Consider the following 22638-nt stretch of genomic DNA (forward strand, 5'->3'; position numbering starts at 1 on the left):
ATGGATGTTCAACCTGAACTTGTAAGGTATAAAAATCAGGGATCCTCAATAGGTCTGTGGCGGTGGTGGGTTTCACTTACCTTTACTACTGGTTCACTTGTATGCGCACCACTTCTGCATATGTACAGGAGCCTCCGGCCGCCGCTACTACCAGTTCACCCAAACTGGGGCGAACTGGTACTTACGGGACCGCCTGCTGTTACCACATGCCTCCCACCGACCCGTACGCTCTCACAGAGAGGGACTTCTCAGGGTGCCGTCCGCCAAGCAATGTCGGCTGGCGGCCCCAGGAAGGTCCTTCTCTGTGGGGCTCCACCTCTGGAACGAACTTCCCCGGTTTACGCCAAATACCTGACCTTCGGACATTCCGTCATGAACTGAAGACACATCTTTTATTCGGGCTGGCTTAAATTGATTTTAACAAATTTTTAAATTCTTAGAAATTAATTTTAAATGGGGTTTTTTAGCTTATTATATATTTTACTTCTCAGGCCAATTTTAAAATAAGTTTTTTAACTGCATTTTAAATTTGTATATTGTACCGTCTGTTTTATTCTTGCCTGTACACCGCCCTGAGTCCTTCGGGAGAAGGGCGGTATAGAAATCAAATAAATAAACAACTCACCACCGGTCTGTGCATTGAGCACAGACATTTATAGCAGTTTGGTAAGCATATTCACTTGTAAGTTTTACAAACTTCCCCAGAATCAAGAACCTTGAGAAATCCCAGTCCACGGGTTATTATTGGAAGCACTGAGCCAAATATGTCTGCTGCGTATGGCATTCCCTTATCAGTTGGCAGCCCTTCATGCAGGCTGTAGAAGAGACATTCCCAGTACATTCCATATGAGGGGAGAGCTTGTACACAAAGATGCCCATTCCTCTGCCAGAGATATAAAAACCCTACTTGAAAAACCAAGAGCAGAACTCTGAAAAACCTGGAAAAGAGGTTAGATGAGGAACCAGGGAGTGGGAGTTGGCTTCCATTTTCCCAACAGTCTCTGAAGAAAGCTTGGAACCTCTCAAGAAACTGGAGAAGTCTAGGAACTCTGAAGCAGAGGAGAGTTCAATTTGCTTTGAAGAAGTCTTCTATTTGAGTAGAAATGAGTAAACGAGCCAACAAAGAATATCATGCTTAGTTTGATATCTGTGTGATGGTACTGTAAGTAAAATTTTCCATATTTCTCTCCGCAGGCAGGGAACTATTTTTATTGGTATTTCAGATTGGGTTCCAGAAGCTATATTTTTCTCTGCAGGATCTTCTTGTAATCAATAATATTAATGGGAAACTATTTCCTGATGTTAAAGATTAGATCAGCACCATCTTCTAATCTGTTTGGAGCATTGGGTTTTCTTTTGAGATCATTTTACTCAAGTTGCCAGCAGCTGTGTAGTTTATTTATTTATTTATTCATTGCAGCATTGAATGCTTGCATTTTTAGCATTTGATGTTGAAATTATATTATTTTGTTATTCTTTTTAGATAGAATTGTATTTTATTTATCTCTTCTGAGGATGGAAGAAAGAGCTAAATCATAGTTTAGAGTTTGCATTACTGAGATTATTGGTTTTTGGTAGAATTATCTTGTTATTACCCTAAAGGCTAAAGATTGTGAAAATGCTGTCTTTCACACATACCGGGTTTAGGAAATGGACACCCAACTGAGAATAAGTGGTAGCAGTGGAAACTACCAAGCTCATTACCCAGAGACCAGTGGTGGGATTCAAATTTTTTTACTACAGGTTCTGTGGGTGTGGCTTGGTGGGCGTGGCATGGCTTAGTGGGTGTGGCTTGGTGGGCATGGCAGGGGAAGGATACTGTGAAATCTCCATTCCCTCCCCACTCCAGGGGAAGGATACTGCAAAATCCCCATTTCCTCCTGATCAGCTGGGACTCGCGAGGCAGAGAATAGATGGGGAAAAGGGCCAATCAGAATTTTTACTACCGGTTTTCCGAACTACTCAAAATTTCCGCTACTGGTTCTCCAGAATTGGTCAGAACCTGCTGAAACCTACCTCTGCTTCTAACCTATCAGCTTTCTAGGCCTTCAGAACTTTGGTATGAATATCTGCAAAGGTATTCCTACATGACAGGGATGAAATAAGAAAGGCTTGTATATATACCCTATGGCATGCATGCCAGAGGTGGCACGCAACGCCTTCTCTGTGGGCATGCGACCCATCGCCCAAGCTCAGCTCCACCGCACATGCACATATGCCTCCCACTGGCAGCAAATCTTCGGGTTTCTGCCCTGCATGCGCAGGGGCAGTGCATATGCGCGGGGTGTTGCACATGCATACACAGGTGGCAGGGCACACACACGGGGCTGCGCTAGGGGGTTGGGGTGCACACGGGGGCATGCATGCATATGCAGGGGGCAGGGCGCGTTGCATTTTGGGACTTTGGGCACTCAGTCCAGAAAAGCTTAGCCATCACTGATATATACTGTTCATCCATCATCATTTTTGTCCAATATCCATTATCATGTGCAGTCTAACTATCTTCATATAATTAGAGACCCATTCATTTGGGTAATTTGTATGGCTATATTTGTATTGTGCCTTCTTTTCAAACAAGACTGTGAAGTAGCAAGGCAGAAATCTGCCCAGCTCTTTAAATTATCTGATGCTTCAGAAGATGAGACAGCCATAAATGTTTCAATCCATTCATCATCTGGTCTTCCTATACCTGATTCATGCTTCTGCTACAAGATATAAGCCTCAAATAAATCACAGTAATCAGGAAGAGCAATTGAAGGCATCAGGGCTGGAATTATAGAAATATACCAAAATTGCCCTCTCTAATAGTGACTCCAGATTTTGGGGGCTTCACAAATTGGTCCCTGGAGAGACTCCAAAAAGGATGGATGGTTGTTCATAATTGCTTAAAACATGAGTCCAACCAGTTTCACAGCTTAATGTTATGGGGTTAGAATGAATGGAGAACCCACTTGGATCATTTGTGCTCCAGAAGAAAGACAGGTTGTCAATGCAGTACCTTTAAATAAATTAGTATTTAGGGATTCCTGTTATCAGGTTGGTTTCAGGAGCTGTAGTTCCTGATGATTTTGCTGATGATATGTTGGCTTCAAGAAAGAGAAGAGTATTTTCAAGATAGCTTTATCCGCAAAAGGCCAGATTAGACTTTCTGTAAACTGATTTTTAAATATTAGAACTGGTAAATCTGATTTATAACAAGCTCTCAATGGAGAAGAGTCAGGACTGCTCAAAGGAAAGGATATCTCTTTAGTTATTTGCTCTATAAATAATATATAAATAGGGCGTGAAAATCTTAATAGCTTTATACCTGACTAATAAAGCATGACCTGATTTGTGTCACCCTTTCAACCAATACATTTTTATTTTGTGGAAATGTTATACTGTAGATAATCATTTGACACATTCATGGTAATGCTATATACAATATTTTAATACGATCTGCTTTTGAAGGGAAGTATTTCCCACAAGGGAAATATTTAGGTGTAAACATATAGAGAGATTAATTCAGGGGTGAAATTCAGCAGGTTATGACAGGTTCTGAAGAACCGGCAGTGGAAATTTTGAGTAGTTCAGAGAACCGGCAAATACCACCTCTGGCTGGCCCCAGACTGTGGTGGGAATGGAGATTTTGCAATATCCTTCCCCCAGGAGTGGGGAGGGAATGGGGATTTTGCAGTATCCTTCTCCTGCCACGCCCACCAAGCCATGCCCATCAAGCTACGCCCACAGAACCGGTAGTAAAAAAATTGAATTCCACCACTGGATTAATTCCTCTAAAATATATGAGTACTTGGACTACTTTTACTCGATTTAAATAACTATTGGCAAGGAAATAATTTCACTAAAGTTTAAAATTTGAGCTTTTGAAATGGATAACTTTTTTCAAATGGATATCTGAAACTTTGTCTGAGTTGTATTTCTTTCCCACATCTTTAAGATAAAAACCAATATTTATTCATTTAATATTAGTTTCATTCATTTTGTATATGAAAAAAGTGGAACACCATACTCAGGAACCATGAAAATGAAAAATTGCTTTTTCTTGGAGAGGGTGGTTCTGTATGTAAAGATAGATAATGGTTTGCATGTTATAACAGTGATGAAAAACTAATTTTGTGACCAATACTTGCATTTACAACTTGTGGTGATCAGTAAAGCAAAGGTAAGTTGAAGCAAGATCCTAAGCGCAGTTAAGCACAGTTGTGGTTTCACGTAGCAGTTGCTTCACTTAATGACCAAGTTCTGTGTCCTAATTGTAGTTGCTAAATGCTACCCATATTGTCCAGGTCTGTAAGGATCAGGGGTGGGTTGCTACTGGTTTGACCCAGATTGGACGAATCAGTAGCAGCGGTGGGAGGCTCCACCCACCCACCCAGATGTCTCTGCGCATGCACACCCACAAGTGAACCTGTAGCAAATGAAATTAAAACCCACTACTGGTAAGGATGGCATGCAGGGAAAGCAAGTATCACCTGGATTTCTAAAATAATCTTTATTGCCAGTAGGATAATGTAACACAATCTTGAAAGTCTGCCAAAGTAATTATTTCACACAACTTACACCTAGAGTTATTAAGTCAAGTTTCTCTGAGGCTTTTTCTCACGCTTCCACCTTCTCCTCCCCCCTTTTTTTTTAATGTCTTCAGTATCTTTCTGCCTCCTTTATATTAGGCATTCCATCATATTTTTGGATTCAGATTATGCCATGAAATTCACTGGAAGTCAAGGCAGGGTCTACGATATTAGTGTAATAAGCCAACAGCAGTGCATGCATGCTAACAAGCTGGTTGCCACTTTCTGCATCCATTCCAGTTTCTGAATGTTTTCAGAGGCAGACCCATGTAAAGCTCATTACAGTAGTCCAGTCAAGAACATGATTTGCAATCAAAAATTCTGCTACTCCAGATATGGCCACAGTTGATAATTTTTAAATTATGGAGTGATTAACTGCTAATATTGAATGCATGTTTTTGCGTTCTGTAAAAAAGCAGTCTGGTTTTTTAAAAAAAAAAAAAAGTTTGGACTGCTGCAATACATTTCACATGGGGCTGCCCCAGAGCACCATTTGGAAACTCCAATTGATGTATAATGTGGCCATATGGGTAGTAAATGGTGCCAGATAAACAGCACACATAATACCACTCCTCCATGAGCTGCACTGATTATGCGTACTGTATGTTTCCTGGTGTGATTCAAAATGCTGGTGGTTACCTTTAAAGTCATACATACTATGTGACCAAGGTACCCGAGTTATCACCTTTTTCCAAGAGTCTCTATCCATCCAACCAAGCCGAGCAGAATGGACATGCTGCAGATCCTGTCAGCCAAAGAATGTGGGCTGACAGGGACCAGAAAACAAGCTTATTCTGCAGTGGCTTCTCTTCTCTTCTCTTTCTTCTCTTCTCTCTCCTCACATCACCTCTCCTCTCCTCTCCTCTCCTCTCCTCTTCAGAAGTCAGAATGGCCCCATCCCTATTAGCCTTTCGTAATACTCTGGAAATTTGGGCTATGTTGCCAAGCCTGCGATTCTGAATGTGCCATGGATTTCATTTCCTGTCTATATTGCTAACTGGCTCCTATGAACAGTGTATTTAATTTGGATATGTTTAGCGCTTTTATTGGATTTACTATTTTTGTTGTTTTAAAATATTGTAATATTTTTAATTGTAATACTTGTTTAAAAAATGTTAAGCAGCCCAGAGTCGCTGACTGAGATGGGTGTGAGGTTTTCACATCATGTAATTCTCACATATCTGTATGTGCAGTGCACACTCTCAGACTCAGAACAAATATCTGAATAGTTCATGCCTTTTCAGGTAGTTCTGCTTATTGTTATCTGCTTTTTCATGATGTGTTTCTTTGTGAGCACCTTCCCTAATATCCTCCCTTTTTCATTCCAAAAAACATACAGCTGAATTCAGAAAAGTGCAACTGCCAAAAGATAATTGTGCTTCCATTCTCTAATTGGTTCAGAAAGTGCAAATTTAGGACATTTTTATCCAAATGCAAGCAATAAATTGTCGGTATCTTCAGTTATAGAAACTATTCTGCAGTGCCATATTTGGAGAGTAGATTGTGAAGGCCTTTGTTGCAAGATAGCTCCAGCTGTCTCTGCTGTCAGCAAGCAGTAGAGAGATTCATTTCCTTGATGCCCTCCCACGTCTCACAATCAAATGCAGCGATAACCAATATTTTCAGCTTCCATGCTGTCTTTCGCATCCATGCTGTTCTTATTTCTACCAAGAACAAGGTTAATGCAGAAATCCATAGGCTGAATGTTCCAATCTGAAGCCAAGATGTTTGGGTCTTTGGTTTGCAATGCTGAACTGTGGCAATTGGGTATCAGTGCATCATGGTGTTTTGCCAAGTGTCAGGACAATGATCGAGTGCCAGGCAATTCTTTTGGATCCAGACACAATTAGCGCATCAGTCAATAAAGAGGTTTTACGCTTTATTATTAGCTTAAGCAAACATCTAAAGCAGGGGTCTCCAACCTTGGTCCCTTTAAAGCAAAGCTGGCTGAGGAACTCTGGGAGTTGAAGTCCACAAGTCTTAAAGGGACCAAGGTTGGGGACCCCTGATCTAAAGCATACATACAGTACCAAGCAAGATAATATCCAAATATCTTACAGGCTGCCGGAAGCTCCTAAATATTGACAGCAGAGATGCCCTAAGGGCAACCAGTATCCACAACATGTAATGCTAGGTTCTATGTAGAAGTTTGCAACTCATAGCAACCACCCTACAGTTGTTATCAAAACCTGGCACCCATGACTTCTCTGGCCCTTCTATGGTCAAGAGATTACAAGACCTGACCTTGACTGTCTAGTGCAGGGGTCTCCAAAGCTGGCTGAGGAACTCTGGGAGTTGAAATCCACAAGTCTTAAAGGGACCAAAGTTGGAGACCCTGGTCTAGTGTATGATTCTAGGATGGAAATCAAATGTCCGAGACTTTCACAGTGGAAAAAGCTTTGAAGTTGAATGAAGAGCCCTCCCCCCCATCCACCCCCTTCTCTTTTGTTTTAGCAAGCAAGAGGGGGAAAACAAGCAAGCTAGCTCAGAATTTTCTTAATATGAAGGAGAAATCAAAATATGTCACTAAACTCCTTGAAATAACAATGGTCTTCCACATTGCCACTACATATGGGAAGAGATTTTAGTAATTCTTTACTGTATGCTTATGCATGTGTGCACACACACACAAACACACAGACAGAGAGAGCAATATATTTGGCATTTAACCAGGAATCTGGGGCTGTTTTTTTGGGAATACTGAGATTGTGCTTAGCTATTGCATTGCAAATACAATCCTTGTATTAGCTCAGAAGAGACCAGATGTAGAACATATAATTTTTAGATGCTAGAGCTTGCTAATTATGAGGTTATTTTTAAGCTTGTTACACTGCATAAAGTTTCATGGAATGCAAATATATATCAAATGCAAACTTTGCAATGGATAACTCAATACAATATTGCACCTTGTGTCTGCAGATCCTTTCCATGAAGGCTGTGTAAATACTTCAAAGGTTGCATTTGATAACAAAGGCTGTGCAAGCAAAGTACTTCTTCGAAACTTTACAGCAAGTGTGCCTTTTTCCAGGCTCATGTAGCTGCTTCAGAGCTGCTTTTGATGATCTCCCCATATATTGCATATGTATATGCAACCATTTTACCTGCATGTATATATATGTGGAGACTCTAGAAAGAGTGCAGTGAAGAGCAACAAAGATGATTAGGGGTCTGGAGGCTAAAACATATGACGAACGGTTGCAGGAACTGGGTATGTCTAATTTAATGAAAAGAAAGACTAGGGAGACATGATAGCAGTGTTCCAATATCTCAGGGGCTGCCGCAAAGAAGAGGGAGTCAAACTATTCTCCAAAGCACCTGAGGGTAGAATAAGAAGCAATGGGTGGAAACTAATCAAGGAGAGAAGCAACTTAGAACTAAGGAGAAATTTCCTGACAATTAGAACAATTAATCAGTGGAACAACTTGCCTCCAGATGTTGCAAATGCTCCAACACTGGAAGTTTTTAAGAAGATGTTGGATAACCATTTGTCTGAAGTGGTGCAGGGTTTCCTGCCTAGGCAGAGGGTTGGACTAGAAGACCTCCAAAGTCTGTTCCACTTCTGTTATTCTATTCTATGTTACATGCATTGCATGTGTGCATTATGAAGCACTGTTTTGGAAAGACTGGCACAGCCCTACTTTTCCTACTACAAATGGCTTTTATGCAAAGAAAATACAAAACACTATGCTTCTTTTCATTATAAGTTTTATTATTTTCCTGTACTTCTGGGATGTACTGTATGCATCTAGGAACACTTTGAAGTTGTTAACTACCTCTGTTAGGAAACTAACTCCACCAAATGCAAAATGTCAAATAAATTCCTGACTACTGATGATGATAATTTTCTCTTCCAAAAGGGTGAGCATTTTGGACTCCTACCTTCTTACTTATAGGATGGAAAAGGAAGGGATAGGTGGATCCCAAGTACTACTAATTAATTTACCTAACATCAGTACTTGGAAAGATGTTGAAGAAGATAATAAAACAGGCCATTGTAAGCATCTTGACGTCTATGCTGTGCTTCCTAAATTCAGTTGCCATTATCAAAAATAGATCATGTAAGACAAATCCTACTTTTTTCTTTCTTTCCTTTAAAAAAAAAATAAGGGAAGATTCTTCCTTAAAAGAGTAGACTAATGAATGAACATGGGCAGTGATGGGGAAGGCAAGAGGGAGAGGAAACGAATAGGGAATCCAAAAAGAGAAGAACATTGAAGAACTTTGAGTTCTTGGTGTTCTCTGAAGTTGGTTGTTTGTTTGCCAACATTTTGTTACCGGACTAATTGGTCTGAAGATGTTCTCTAGTCTGGTAATGAAACATTGGCAAGCAAACAATCAAACATGTAGTTCACCAAGGATTCCACAGTTCAACCTGAGCCACATACATTATCTTCTATTAGGAACTTGAATTCTGAATAGTAGTACTCCAACATCCAAGATATTTTTGTGCATCTTACTGTCAAAAATGATGGTCAAAAAGTTAAGATCAGCAGTGCACTGTCTACGGATTCTGTTGCTGATCCTTCATCGTATTAATAAATCTTGGTCATATTAATACATTTTGATTTTTCTACAATTTCTGATAGACCAACCCAGGAAATTACAATCTATGTTTCAGTGAGGTACAGCAAACAATTTCCAAAACCTGAGTCAGTTTTTTGAAAAAATCTCTGTTCCCATACATTCAAAATAGTGTATGGAAGGTTTTCTAGTCAGTTAATGGATGGGTGTATATTTTAGCTTCAAACTTCTGCAAAAAAAGGAACTTTGGATATACTGTATAAATTTATTTATTTATATTTTTTATTAAATTTATATGCCACGCATCTCATTGTCAACTGACTCTCTGCAGCTTACAACATCCTAAAAGCAAAAGCAGAAAAGATTAAATGCTAGAATCAATAGATAAATTAGACACCAGAATACAATGGGGTGAGGATGGGATCTTACTTATCCACTAACCCACCTTTGAGTTGGAACAGCCCCAATTTATGAAGATTTGAGTAAGTTAAATCTTTGTGATAAGAAGTAAATAAAAAGTCATGGTAAAGGACCATCAAGTATACGAATAAGTAAAAAAAACACCCTCCAATTCTACCTGTGCATTCTTATTTAAAACAAACAGGGTGGGGCAAACAATGATATTTTATAGAATCTGCTTGTCATCCAAATGAGGCATCTTTAATTAACCCCACATAAATCTCATCGTTTTGCATCACCCCACAAATCTGAGCCATCCAAAACCAAAGCAACAGAAAAGAAGCACCTTTCATGCTATGACACAGTATTAGAAAATAATTGCTATGCAAATTGTTTTGATGACATGAGCTGATTGGTTTTCTTCCGTTCTCTGAAATGAGCAGCTTTAATTGGATTCACTGCATTAAACCATCCTTCTGTGCAAATTTGGGGCATCACTAGCATGTCAAAGAAATAGATTAGGAGGAGAAGGAGGAGGAGATGGTTAGAATAGGAGCACCAGATGATTTGGAACTTGTCCTTTAATTCTACTGAAATAAATTATACTTGCAGAGCCACTTCCTGAGATAATGCAACCAATAATTTTAAAGAAAGCACAAGCCTTTAAAAAGATCTTGGCTTGCCAGTCAATTAGGAGATGAAAAGTTATCTCTGATGGTTCCTTTCCCACTGATGACAGGCAGGAGGACCTTTAGCGGTAAGCTTTGGAGGTGGGGCATCAGGACTTTAAAATTCACCGGAGCTGTCAATGTGAATTAAGAGTACCATCAGTTAAAATATGTATGCAAATAGGCGGCATGGTAAACACATCATTGTCTGTCATCAATAATAACTTGTGGAAGTATGAAAAGATAAAAAGTACATATGAGGATCATATCCTAACTCTAAAAAGACATTAAAATTGCTCTTGGGAATCTTCTCTTCAAATATGCTCCACAGATATGGAGACACTAAGGATCTTCATCTTTCACAAGTGGCACTGCCTCAGTTGAAAAGGTGGACTTTCCTTAAGGAGGCCCCTTTCCAAGTTACAACAAGCCCTCCAGGTTTTCAGATTACCCCAGTGCCATAAAATCCATTAAAAGTTCAAATCCGACATTTTGAACTGAAGTCAAAAGTTGGCCACTTTGATTGGCATAGCATTACTATAATAGAATAATAAAAGCAGTTATTTTAATTCATGGCATAGCACTTTTTTTACCTAATTATACTCTATTGTTACTAAATGTCTTTTCCTATATCCATCCTTAAGCAGTTATGTCTGCATAACATGATTGCAAAATGTCTTTATCTACACATACACACACACACAAACACACACACACTTGTTGTGATTTGAGTTTGATCTGGGGGAGAAGGAGTCAGCTCAACTTTTGTTTTATTATTATGGCCATTCAAAATTAAAGGAAGAAAAATATGCTTCTGTTCTGTGACTTGCCTATCCTGATCAGGGCCAGTGGTGGGCTTCTAATTTTTTTACTACTGGTTCTGTGGGCGTGGCTTGGTGAGCGTGGCATGGCTTGGTGGGCGTGGCATGGCTTGGTGGGCGTGGCATGGCTTGGTGGGCGTGGCTTGGCGGGCATGGCAGGGGAAGGATACTGCAAAATCCGCATTTCCTCCCGATCAGCTGGGACTTGGGAGGCAGAGAATAGATGGGGGTGGGGCCAGTCAGAATTTTTACTACTGGTTCTCCAAACTACTCAAAATTTCCGCTACCGGTTCTTCGGAACTGGTCAGAACTTGCTGAAACCCACCTCTGATTGGGACTATGGTGTAGTGAGAGAACCAGAAGCGATAACTCTTTTCCTTCAGGTTTCCTCCTTTAAAATAATTGATTTCTTTTTCTTTGGTTTAAAAAAATAATAATTTATTATTAAAATAATAAATTTTCAGTAGTGGTGCGGGCGGTAGTGGATTTTCAGTAGGAAAAGGGTTCGTTTTATTGCATGCAGACTTGTTCTATCTAGATTAGGAGTTGATGTTTCTAGTCAGTGATTGAAAAATGTGTTTTAAAATTTACATATAGTTCCAAAGAATAAAAAAGAACATTATTTTTTTTTGTAAGAAAAGGAATAAAACCTCATCACTCATGAAGGTCAAGAAACAAAAGGGAAAGGATGAGAACTGGTTTCCAAGCTAACAATCCTCATCTTATGTCTGTATTTGCTTATTTATTCTCATTTCCTCTATCTTGTGCCCCCTCCCCAGGTCACTGGTGAAATTTCTAGTGAGAACAGAACTGAATTATTTTTTTAACCCAAATTATATTTTCCATGTCTTCCTTTTCTCATTTTGTTTCAAATAAGGCATGCTGCAGTGCTTCATTATTCATGAAGGAGAGGTTTACTTGTGGTTAGCAGACTAGAAGAAAGAAGAGATAAAATGGCAACCTCTTTGCAGAAAGCCACCCCATCCCTCCACCCCACCCCACCCCAAGTGGTTTGGTATTCAATTTGGAAATTGCACTAGTTAATTGTTAACATTTAAAAACATTTCGGTGGATAGGTTGCTCCAGTGGTGGGATTCAATTTTTTTTCTATCAGTTCTGTGGGCGTGACTTGGTGGGTGTGGTGTGGCGTGGCTTGGTGGGTGTGGCTTGGCTTGGTGGGCATGGCAGGGGAAGGATACTGTAAAATCTCCATTCCCACCCCACTCCAGGGGAAGGATACTGCAAAATCCCCATTTCCTCCCAGTCAGCTGGGACTCGGGAGGGGCCAGTCAGAGATGGTATTTACCGGTTCTCCGAACTACTCAAAATTTCCGCTACCGGTTCTCCAGAACTGGTCAGAACCTGCTGAATACCACCTCTGTGTTGTTCCAAACATAGACTAATTATTAGACTGTCAAAGATTTTGGCTTGTTTATTTGCTTGTCAGGAAGAGCTCGTAAACTCCACTTCTTTCAGCTTCTCCTCTATCACATTTCCCCCCCCCCCCGAGTTCTCTTCCTTCCCTCATCGAAGTCTGGATTTTTAAGACAAGCGTTGTTTTTCCTCCAGAGAAGGAGAGGATAAGATTATTCTCTTTTGCTTTATATGGCTATGTCTGGATTTCTCTCCCTTGTCTCCTAGCTTGTTCCCACCGTTGTTTACATGCTTGGAAGAAGTTGATTCTATGTCTCAGAATCAGTGGGATGAATGAAGTAATCAAAATTGGTGAAAGAGAAGAAACATATTTTGACCACAGGAGATATGATAAATTTCATCCTGTACTGGGATTTATCAGGCATACATAGCCAGATCTTATTTATGGAGTTCAACCTTCTGTAGGGAATTTATATACAAAGATACCAGTGCATATAGTACATTAAGTTTAGGAGCTATCTATATCCTGGTGTTCATTAATACATTACATTCATATATTAATAGCATATTAGTACTAATATAACAGGTCTATTACAGGGACTAATTCCTTTGATATATGCTTTTAGGTTCTTTACAGATAATACTTCACATTGATATTTTCAACTAGATACATGAGGTTATTCATACAAACTGCTTTAGAGTGATTTTGATTGTGTAAAAAAAAAAGATAAATTAGCTGGGAGAAGTAGCCTGGTTAAATATGGTTTTCAAAACTTTCTAATTTGTGCTATAGGCTCAAGGCTGACTCAGCCTTCTACCTTTCCAGGGTCAGTAAAATGAAGACTCAGATTTTTGTGGGGGGAGGGGCAATAGCTGACTTTGTACTCATCTCTGTTTCAAAGCCGAAAAGCCAGCACTGTCCGAAGACGTTTCCGTGGTCAAGTGGCCAGCATGACTAAATGCCAGAGGCATACAGAACACTGTTACTTTCCCACCAAAGGTGGTTCCTGTTTTTCTACTTGTATTTTTTACGTGCTTTCGAACTGCTCAGTTGGCAGAAGCTGGGACAAGTAACGGGAGCTCACCCCGTTACACGGCACTAGGGATTCGAACCGCTGAACTGCCAACTTTTCGATTGACAAGCTCAGAGTCTTAGCCACTGAGCCACTGCATTCCTGCTAAATAAATCATAGAGCACTGCAAATTTCTTGTAGGATTTAGCACAGCCTCAGTTGTGATGCTAGTTCTGTTGTGGTTTTACTCTGTAGATTTCCCAACAACATTGTTGAATTTTGGGAATTACAGAGTCAAGATTCCTTCCTTCCTTCCTTCCTTCCTTCCTTCCTTCCTTCCTTCATTCATTCATTCATTCATTCATTCATTCATTCATTCATTCAAATAACTCAAGGCATCAACACCGCACAATATTCCTTCCTCCTCTTATTTTTAATTGTATTCTTATTTTCCCCTCATAGTAGTAATCCTATGAGTAGGGTTGAACATGATTCACCCAAGGTCATGGAATAAATAGCTAGGGGTGAAGGAGAATTAGAACCTGAGACGTCTGGCTCTGATCCCACCAGATTTGGCCCTATTAAGGTGAATTCATGAATTTTCAGATTTTTTTCTGAAAGAAAATAAGTGAAATTTGGGTAAACTGATGGTTTGAACATATAAAGCACAGAAAAACAAATTTGCTCAAATACATCATAAAATTTAAAAAGACTGGAAAGCAAAAAGATTGCATGGGAATCCATACGTGTGATTTTTTTTAGTTCCAAATTAATGCAGTTTAGACATTTGCTGGCACTGTGTTTCTCACTTTTTTTAATTCTACAGAGCAATATACAGTAAAACAGCTAACCTACAAACTACTTTAAGTGAACTTTCAACCAGTTTAGTCAGTTAACTATGTGCCACTTGGCTGAACATTTCCTTTTGCATTCAAATGGATTATAAATAATTCTGTAGGTTTTCTATGCATTTCAGACTGAACAGTCTCTTTGTACTTCCTTACTCTGCAGTTCTTCACAGTTAGTCTATTAAAATCCCACTGGCTCTAATGGGACTTTAAGAATTTAACCTGGTGGATCCTTTTCTCTTTTATTGCACTTATCCGAAACTCTCTTTTTGGCACGCATGCTAGAAGTTCCGTTTTACTTCTTTAAATAATTTCCCAGACTTTATGAGGTTTTTGCAGAGAAATCTTAATAAGGGGTTTTAATCCTTAAACAGAAAAGGAGAACAAAAACGTTCTTACTTTTTTAATGCTTCATAAGGTCATGTTTTTGGTGCCTGAACTGCAAAGTATTAGAAATAAAAGTTTTAGTATACAGGCAGTCCTCAATTTTCAATACTAAGCCCAGTGGTGGGATTCAAAATTTTTTACTACCAGTTCTGTGGATGTGGCTTGGTGGGCATGGCGTGGTTTGGTGGCCGTGGCTTGGTGGGCATGGCTTGGTGGGTATGGCAGGAGAAGGATACTGTAAAATCTCCGTTCCCACCCTACTCCGGGGGAAGGATACTGCAAAATCCCCATTTCCTCCCAATCAGCTGGGATTCGGGAGGCAGAGAATAGATGGGGCAGAGCCAATCAGAGGTTGTATTTATCGGTTCTCCGAACTACTCAAAATTTCCACTACAGGTTCTCCAGAACTGGTCAGAACCAGCTGAATACCACCCTGAGTAAACAATATATTTCCTGTTCCTTGTTTTCACACAAAATAACTCTGGGGTGGGTTGTATTAAAAGAGAAGGGCTGGCCCAAAGTCATCCTTAGTCATGGCTGAAAATGGACTAGATCCGAGTCTCCCCCGGTGCCAGTCTAGCCTCTTTTTTACTACACCATTGAGAGTCTAAACATAAATCTTACTTGATTTCTTCAAAAGCATCTGTGTTTCATTCAAATTGTGGTTTAATAATTTATAATTCCAGCAGTGCTTTATAGGGCAGTATATGTTATCAAACAACTTTTCTTTCATTCTCAATTCCTAAATAGTAAAGTCCCTTGGGAGATAGGGCAGTATAAAAATGTGATTAAATAAATAAAGAAATTAATAAAAAATAAAGAAATAGACTTATGTTTTTGTGAGTGGCAAATTGATTTCAGACACATAAGGGAAATCTGGCCTGTGATCCAATTAATCTATTATGGTGGTTCACAAACCAACCTGCCTAAGTCTTCTGTGTATTTTGACTCATTTCCCAATCTTATTTATTTATTTATTTATTTATTTAAATTTTTAACCGCCCTTCTCCCAAAGGACTCAGGGCGATGTACAGCCAGGATAAAAAACAATAAATATACAAAGTTAAAAATATCAATTTAAAATACCTATTCAATAGTGGCCGAATTAAAACCGTCAGATTGACCAACCTAAAATACCCCATATAAAATTACAAAAGATTAAAAAATTTAAAATTTAAAATTTAAAAATTTAAAAATCAGTCCAGTCCCGCTTGAACAAATAAATGAGTTTTTAATTCCCGGCGGAAGGTCCGAAGGTCAGATATTAAACGCAAACCAGGAGGAAGGTCGTTCCAGAGAGTAGGTGCTCCAACAGAGAAGGCCCTACCCCTGGGGGCCGCCAGCCGGCATTGCTTGGCGGACGGCACCCTGAGGAGACCCTCTCTGTGAGAGCGTACGGGTCAATGGGAGGCATACGGTAACAGCAGGCAGTCCCGTAAGTACCCGGGCCCTAAGCCATCTTGTTCCAATACTCTTTCTTTCTCCTAATGTTCAAAGAGGTTCTTGGAATAAGCTTTATTCAGTGACTTAGCAATAAGAAAGGGAGCTAAACTTTATTCTGTCCAGGGGAAATCTCTATCAATTGTTGGAGCAACTGAGGAAGTGAGTTATGGGGGAAGTGCTGGGATACGTATATGTATCTTTGTAACTGAAATGTGTGTATAGGTTCTCCATATATATGTGGATTGAATATGAATGTTATACATTATACATTATGATTTGTTTTATTATTTAATTTTACCATATTATGAAGTCTTCTGAGTTTCGCACAGTGCCTAGAAATGTGCAGCATGGTATATCTGAATACAGAAACTTCTTCACCCATTTAATGAATTTACCTATGGTATATGAAGTCAAATTCCTAGAGTGCCTACTGTGAAGTTATTCACGTGAAGTATTAAAATACTACTTTACCACACTTGGAATACTGCATCCAGTTTTGGTTGCATTGATATAAAAAAGATGTTGAGACTCTAGAAAGAGTACAGAGAAGAGCAACCAAGATGATTTAGGGGACTGGAGGCTAAAAGTTATGAAGAATGGTTGCAGGAATTGAGTATGTCTGGTTTAATGAAAAAAAGGACTAGGGGTGACATATTAGCAGTGTTCCAATATTTAGGGAGCTGCCACAAAGAAGAGGGGAGCAACCTAGTCTCTAAAGCACCTGAAGGCAGGACAAGAAGCAATGGATGGAAATTAATCATGGAGCAACCCAACTTAGAACTAAGGAGGAATTTCCTGACAGTTAGAACAATTATTGCTTTTGGGTACTCCAACATTGGAAGTGTTTAAGAAGAGATTGGATAACCATTTGTCTGAAATAGTATAGGGTTTCCTGCCTAGACAGGGGGTTGGACTAGAAGTCCGCCAAGGTCCCTTCCTATTCTGTTATTCTTGTATGTTTCATTTTCAGTCATATACATATATCTTTTTCTTACAGGGCCAAAAAAAGAAGGACAGAAAGATCAGGAAAGCAGCAGGCCTATCATCTCATCCCCCAAGAGACTGGTAGTGGCAGCCACCAAGCTCCATTCACCAGGTATTGTAATCTGGGAACGCTTGTTTTTTTAAAAAAAGGTTTTAAATGTATAGGTGGCAAACGATTAAAATACGGCTTTCTGGAATAACCTCTAGATCAATGCAGATCCATACAAGGCTGAACAAGAGGTGTGTTACCTGTTTTTAAATGGTTAAAGCAGCTGTATCTTTTTCCATTGGGTGACCATTTCAAAAGCTACTTGCAGCATTCGTTGCAAAGCTTCTTAGTTATACATTTATTCTGATTGATTGGGGGAAATGAGGGAGAAGAAAGCAAAAAGTGTTATTTATTTGTTAGGTTGCCCTGCATGAACACAAACTCCATAAACATTAAATCTCAGACCGTCAAGCATCAGTAAGCAAGTTTATTATATAAGCAGACAAAGCGAATTGTATCAGAACAATGTATTTTTTTTTCTATAAATGAGGACCTTGTTAAAAATTTAAAATAGGGAACTTAATTAATTTGTCAAGAAATGCTATCACGTTATGCATAGTGTACAAACATTTCTAGCCATGGTTATTTTTTTAACATACTACATTTTCAAGTAGAAGGCATCATATTTCCTATGGGTAGTATAAGAAGAATAAATCCTGAATTGTTGGCTCATGGACAAGCCTGTGTTCTGCTTTTCCTTTAGGCCTCTGTCAGCACTCCCTGCATTTAACTGCAGTACTGTTTTCTATATCAGTCTACATAATTAAAATGCCACAGGTGGAGACAAGTGGTTGATAACTGTGAACAATAAATGAGAAGATAAGATGGATACAATGCATGTGTACTTAAAACTACAGTATTGATTTGGCTGACTAGTAAGAGTTCTCAATAAAAACATTTTAATGAGCTAAAATTATTCTTCAATTAGTGAGATAATTGGAGGTTTAAATGTTTAATGTTTAAACGTTTCCACAAAACAGCTTGTAAATAAAAACAGCATGGAAAGGCATTTCCAATTTGTTTCTCCTCCTTTCCCATATAATGAAAATTTGTACGATTAATAGCAATAGCATTTAGACTTACATACCACTTCACAGTGCTTTACAGCCCTCTCTAAGTGGTTTATAGAGTCAGCTACATTATTCTAATTGTGAAACTACTTAATTTAATACAAAATATCATGAAGGGTCCTTGACAATGTTCAATAGCATAAATACAGTTTTTGCATTCTATTCTTTTATCTTCAGCAATAGATTCCTTAAGTTTTTCTTGCTTTCATTATCAAAATATGTCATTAACGTATCTTAAGTTTAATCAATGTGTCTTCCAACAATTTTAATTCCAATTTCTATTCCCACATTTATCATAAATTCTGCATATAAATAAATCCAGTGATATATTCCATACTGAACTATGGGCTGTCACTAAATATATAATTGCAGCAAAAGTTTATTGTTTGAGTGGAATGTCATTATATTTCAAAACGCCAGAGATGAAACTCTTTAAATTGCTGCTCTATTTTTTTTTAAATTATGACAGCAAAAGAAGAGAGACAGCTGTATTGCATAATAGCAGGACAATACATGCCAGCATTTTAAAGCAGATGCTCGTTTTCTGTAGATCTGTTTAGAAAATGTTGCTGGAAGGCACACTTTAAAAATAATCCTAACATTTCTTTTTAAGGCCAAAAAACCCTTCAGGTTGGATTGGACAATTTTCTATTCCAAGGGAAATGTTGCAGCTCAAAACCGATATATTGATTTGGATGCAAAGTATTACAGAATAGAATAGAATAGAATAGAATAGAATAGAATAGAATAGAATAGAATAGAATAGAATAGAATTTTTTATTATTACACACAAATACAAATTTATTACACACACCAGCAATAGAAATCCGGGTCTGATAGGTGACATTCTATAGACACTTGAGAAACAGATGGTTTTCAGTTTAATAAGCTTATTTAATCAACTAAAAGCACATTACATTTTGTTATACCCATTTCTCAATTGGCAAACTATGAACCAGGCTGCCTATGGACTACCTATTGGCTGAAGTGAGTCAGTATCCATCAAACAGTATGTATATTAGGATGGAAATTAAAATATTATGGCACTGTGGTATCTCCTTTACTAAAGTATTTTCTGTATGCTGACTAATCTAAGAAAGGTGGTCCAGCCGTTAGTGGAAATTGTGCTGTGGGATCAGATAGGGAGGACAGATGAAGATATAATAAATAAATAAAAAATAAATAAGAATATATTAAGCTGTTTCTAGCCAACTACTATATATGAAAAATGTTATACTTTCTTTTCATTTTTATAATTAAGGTACTGTCAATGGAGGTACTTATTCTGCAATTGCTTGACAACTTTCATGGAATTTTAATCTAAACTGCTGAAGGATTATGCTATTGGTCCTGGTGAGCTAAGTAGAACATAGAAAATAGGGTTGGAAGAGACTTTGGTGGTCTTCTAATCCAATCCCCTGCTCAAGCAGGAGACCCTATACCAGGGATGTCCAAACTTGGCCTCTTGAAGAGTGGTGGACTTCAACTCCCAGAATTCCCCAGCCAGCATGAGCAAATTGCTGGCTGGGGAATTCTGGGAGTTGAAGTCCACCACTCTTCAAAGGGCCAAGTTTGGACATCCCTGCCCTATAGCATTCTGGACAAATGACTGTCCAGTCTCTTCTTGGAAACATCCAATGAACCAACAGCTTCCAGAGATACGTTGTTCCACAGATTAATTGTTTTCATTGTCAGGAATTTCTCCTTAATTCTAGTTGATCTCTCTTTAAAGATCTTCCACCTGTTATTTCTTATCCTGCCCTCAGGTGCTTTGGAGAATAGGTGAATCCGCTCTTCTCTGTGACAGACCCTCAAGTACTAGAAGACTGTTATCATATCATCCTCAGTCCTTCTCTTTGTTAGATTAAACATACTTAGTTTCCTCTATTGTTCATTGTATGGTACATTCAATGCCTCTGCCTCTGTTACCAAATACCACAATATCACTGGATTTTTGCATATTTTTAAGAAACATCTGTATACTAAAAGCACATTCCTCCAATCTTTCATGACTGAAAAAAAAATAAGGCATTTCCACAAAAGCCCTGTTTAATTGTCTGTCTTTGATTATTCCAAATGCACTCGCAATAGGGGAGTGGCATCTTGGAGGTGCTTAATGGATTAGACAGACCACCACCTCATCCCCATGCACACTTGGTCCCTTCCTCCCATCTTGATTAATTTAATTTCAACTGAATTTTAAAGGCAAAGTTTTTACTTATTATTTTATCACATAGTTATTTTAAATACATTTTATATTGCATTTATGCATTATATGACTATAAGCTGCCTAGAGTCACCATGGTGAGATGGACAGCATAGAAGTTCAGTTATGGATGGATGGATGGATGGATGGATGAAAATAATATCTGGACAGGAGAAATGTTTGAGGTACTATCAGCAAAGTTTTAGAAATTAAGTGTGAGAGACATTTGGCTATTATCAATGCAGATGTCACCTCAAGACCTCCCTCACAATATGAGGGGAGGAGAAGGAGGAGAATATTATACCTACAGATACTTTTTTTAAAACTGTTTTAAAGAATTCATTATAATTGATAATTGGGTAAGTAATCAGTATTAGCCTAACTATTGGAATGAAATGGAAAATGATTTGGAAAGGATAGTGAAAGAGGAGACTGGCACCCTGTGCCAAACACATAGAAAAACACTATTAAAATACAAACGCCTTATCATTTTCCCCATCTGCCCACGGTAAAATGTCCAGGAAATCATTGTTCTGACTGCCTGATATTTGGAGCTTCTAACCTGCTTCCAGCAAAAATGTGTCTGTGTATGCTTGAATGGTCTTATCTTCTAACATCCATGTGGGGTATAATTTAAAGCATTTCTAAAGCAATTATCATGCCCATGCTCTTAGTAATATCCTTCCTCATAACTTCACCACTGCATAAAAAAAATTCAGAATCATTCTGCATGCATTGTATTTTGTAGATTCTCTGTATGAAGCAGAAAAGTAGTGAGACAATATGCATTTTGAGTTGTTCTGTTAGCGCTAGATGAATGGAGAAGCTCAAGATTATCCACAAGGACAAACTGACAAAACTTAAATTACAAGGACATTTGGAAAGACAATTTAAAGGCATTCAGTTCAAATATTGTAAGGCTGCTGGGATTTGGAAGACTTGGACAAAGTTTCAGGGAATTTTCTTTAATTAAATCTGAAACAATTTAGCTGCTGACTCCCCAAGGAAGGCACTTTGAAATAGACTCACTGACCTCATTATTGAATAACTTTGAAGTTTCTTGGTTTCCTAGTGTTTTAAATACAAAGCAGATTTCATTATTTTTCTAAAAAATGGGTGTTCTGCTTTATTTCTTTCAATCCATATCATCATAACGTTAACAATAGAAGATACTGCAAAAAAAACCTCAAATGGTTCTAATTGAATCCAAAGTATAGCAAAAGCAACAAAACTAATAACAGGGTTGTCTGTCTTCCACTTTTGCCAGCACACATTGTCAACCTTGTAGGGTAGTTCAGACAATGAGCAGGCCCTATTGAACTAATTCTACTTTACATTAACAAATTCTTCCAAGTCTGGAAGTACATTTCTCCCCTGTCACTTTTACTGTTCAAAAAGCTAGGGAAGTTGCCATCTGAAAATGTTTGCCACACCTACCTTCCTACTGCAGGCTAAACTGCCTCTTATCCAACCATTGCCCTAGCTGTGGCTTTTCCTCCGTCTCCCAAGGTCATTGCCACATACCATTACACATTAATAAGTGCTTATTAGTGCATAGAAAATACAAGATAGAAGTTTAATTTTTTAACTTATTATTTATCAAATTGTAGGTGATTCTGAATCACCCACTCACATATCTCTGGGCTATTTGATATCATGACAGATTTAATTGTTTCTGTTAAAAGTCATTTCTATTAACAAAGAGAGCTTGTGAGTTTGTGGTAGTGGTTAAAGCAGCAGGCTAGAAAACTGGAGACTACTTGCATCTTTCGGCATCAAGAGTGACCTTGGGCCAGTCTCTCTGTGTATGTCTCTGTCTCTGTCTCTTTCTGTCTCTCCCTCCCTCCTCTCTCCCTCCTTCCCTCTCTCCCTCCCTCTCCAGTAGGAAGAGGAAAATGGCAAATAATTTCCAAAAATCTTGCAAAGAAAACTCAGTTATTATGAGTCAACACTGCCTTGAAGGCATGTAGTTGTTGACAAAAGTTGGGTGTTTTAGATAAGAATAAAATACTATTTTGCATTGGTTTTCAAATGGTTATGATGGAAGCAAAATTATTATTCAGACATTCTTGCCTGAATAAGTAGAGAGAGAAGTGAAGATGGGCACACCAGCTTTGTCCTTGTAATTCCAGGCACTTCTACTCTTCCTTCACTGGATAAACCCAGAGTACAGTATAAGTGGTAACCAAAACTCTTCATCACAGAAAGATTTCCTGTAATTTTTGTACTATAAGATGCACTCCCCCCCCCTCAAAAAAAAGTGAGTGGAATTGTCGGTGCATCT

General features: G+C 38.5%; 1 protein-coding gene across 2 annotated transcripts in view; it reads left to right on the forward strand.

Annotated features, from left to right (window-relative positions):
• The window catches only part of MTUS2 (microtubule associated scaffold protein 2), a 251168-nt gene that overhangs the window by 152988 nt on the left and 75542 nt on the right, over positions 1-22638 (forward strand). For both annotated transcript variants that reach the window (XM_058186536.1, XM_058186538.1), the window contains one exon: positions 17043-17141. In XM_058186536.1, coding sequence (XP_058042519.1) covers positions 17043-17141 — 99 coding nt within the window. The remainder of the gene's footprint in view (positions 1-17042; positions 17142-22638) is intronic.

Source organism: Ahaetulla prasina, chromosome 5 (assembly GCF_028640845.1).
Source record: "Ahaetulla prasina isolate Xishuangbanna chromosome 5, ASM2864084v1, whole genome shotgun sequence".
Classification (NCBI taxonomy): domain Eukaryota; kingdom Metazoa; phylum Chordata; class Lepidosauria; order Squamata; family Colubridae; genus Ahaetulla; species Ahaetulla prasina.